Consider the following 2010-nt stretch of genomic DNA (forward strand, 5'->3'; position numbering starts at 1 on the left):
TGGTCTTGAGCCTGATTGTACATCAGACTGCACTGCCTTCTCATAAGCCTCATCTAACCATTCTGTGCCGACTGCAAGTGTGCTGTAACAGATATTAATTAGTAAAGCATTAGCAGGACTAATAATATTACTTACTACTCTTAAGGTACTATGTAGTCTCATCACTACTCACTAATAGATTAAAATTAGGAGCAAAAAGCACATCAATCTTTGATGTCTAAACACATTCCGATCCGGCAACTGTAAGCTCAAATACCAAGCCTCCCCGAAGTAAATCAAAGCGACAAGCGTCGGAGCTCTCGTCGTAATGGACGCAACAAAAGCAAGAGCGTCGTCTTATGTCTTGCGAGGCCGCGAGAACAATGAGGAGGCACCGGTGTACTGTGCTTTTTCCGAGAAAGAGAAGATCAGATCTGTCGCAGTTGCGTCGATGGTTACATTCCTGAGCCCCGTCTCCGGCAGCATATACTATCCAGCATTACAGTCCTTGTCCCAAGACCTTGGTGTGTCCATAAACACTATCTATCTGACCATAACAGTGTATATGGTACGCTTTCCCTATGATTATCGTGAGAACGCAACGGAGAAGGTCTAACCACTACTATTTGTATTCGATGGAAGACAGATATTTCAGGGGTTTACTCCTCTCCTAACGGGTACTTTATCGGATCAGAATGGCCGCCGTCCGGTGTTTGTCGCCTGCCTTATTGTGTACATTGGTGTGAATATTGGACTGTGTGTACAAGACAGCGTGCTGATACTCTTTGTCCTTCGATGTCTGCAAAGTGTTGGTAGTAATGGTGTCTCAGTCGTGGCCACTGCCACCATCGCAGACCTAATCACGCGTGCAGAGCGAAGAAAATACATGGCTTACGGATCGCTTGGGTTTACCTTCGGCCCCGCCGTGGGCCCTGTGCTAGGCAGTGTCCTCACGCAGTTCCTGGGATGGCGTAGTATCTTCGCCTTCCTCGCAATTGTGGCAGCCACGCTCCTCACCCTAATACTTGCCTTTCTGCCCGAGACCTGCCGCGCCATGGTGGGCAATGGCAGTGTTCCTGCGCCCTGGTGGAACAGATCTTGTCTTCAGTGGCTGCGACTTTCGTTTCAGTCTGGCACAATCGCAGAGGATCGAGGAACGCTAGTCTCCCCTTGTCACCGGCCGTCCCTCTGGGATAGCATCCGGATCACACGACAGAGATCGACGGGGCTGTTGATCCTGGCCAGTACAACTCTCTCCAGTGGCTCAACTGCTATCTTGGCTAACATTCCTGCGCTGTTCGAAGATCACTACCGCTTCAATGCACTTCAGGTTGGGCTCTGCTATCTCCCTGATGCAATTGGTGCTCTGTCAGCGCCGTGGACCGTGGGCACCCTGGCGGATCGCAACTTTCGGCGATGCTGTCGCTTGGCAGGCATCACAGTCGCCCGAAACCAGCAGACTCCCCAGCAGCTGCTATCAATGCCACTGGAGAAGGCGCGCTTGCAGCTGATGCTGCCTCTGGTCTACGTATCTGCGGGTGTCCTGACCATTTATAGTTGGGTGATGCAAATGAGAGTACACGTTGCGGGCCCCTTGATTCCGCTGTTCTTTTTAGGAAATGTCATCTCCGGTGCTCGTAATAGCCTGGCTATGTTGATCATCGATATACACGCCCAGCGGCCGGCGACTGCTAGTGCATCCCTTGCTTTCTTCCGGTCGCTGGCGGGTGCTGGCGTGGCGGCGGCGATGGTGCCCTTGATCAAGGCCATCGGCATTGCATGGACAGGTACCCTAGTTGCTGCAACCTGGTTGATAGTATCGCCAACAATCTTCACCATGCATCGCTATGGGCACAACTGGCGGCGGATGGACAACTCTTCCAAATCTTAAAACTGTAGGAGGTTTATTTTTATTTTATATATATATATACATATTCTAATTTTTTTTTTGCTGTGATACAAACTAAGGTGTATAACTTGCCAGAAGCTTGTGAGCCCTGTCAACCTAGGGGCCTTTTTTGTTGAGACTAC

General features: G+C 50.2%; 1 protein-coding gene across 1 annotated transcript; it reads left to right on the forward strand.

The window, feature by feature from the left end:
* Positions 1-307: 307 nt before the first annotated feature.
* On the forward strand, positions 308-1870 carry AFUA_3G15380 (putative MFS multidrug transporter; the record flags this gene model as incomplete). The annotated part of the gene is made up of 2 exons (XM_748995.2): positions 308-547; positions 626-1870. 2 exons carry the CDS (start codon positions 308-310, stop codon positions 1868-1870), a joined length of 1485 nt encoding a protein of 494 aa, XP_754088.2.
* Between the last annotated feature and the right edge of the window lie 140 nt (positions 1871-2010).

The sequence above is a fragment of the Aspergillus fumigatus genome, chromosome 3 (assembly GCF_000002655.1).
Source record: "Aspergillus fumigatus Af293 chromosome 3, whole genome shotgun sequence".
Taxonomy (NCBI): Eukaryota; Fungi; Ascomycota; class Eurotiomycetes; order Eurotiales; family Aspergillaceae; genus Aspergillus; species Aspergillus fumigatus.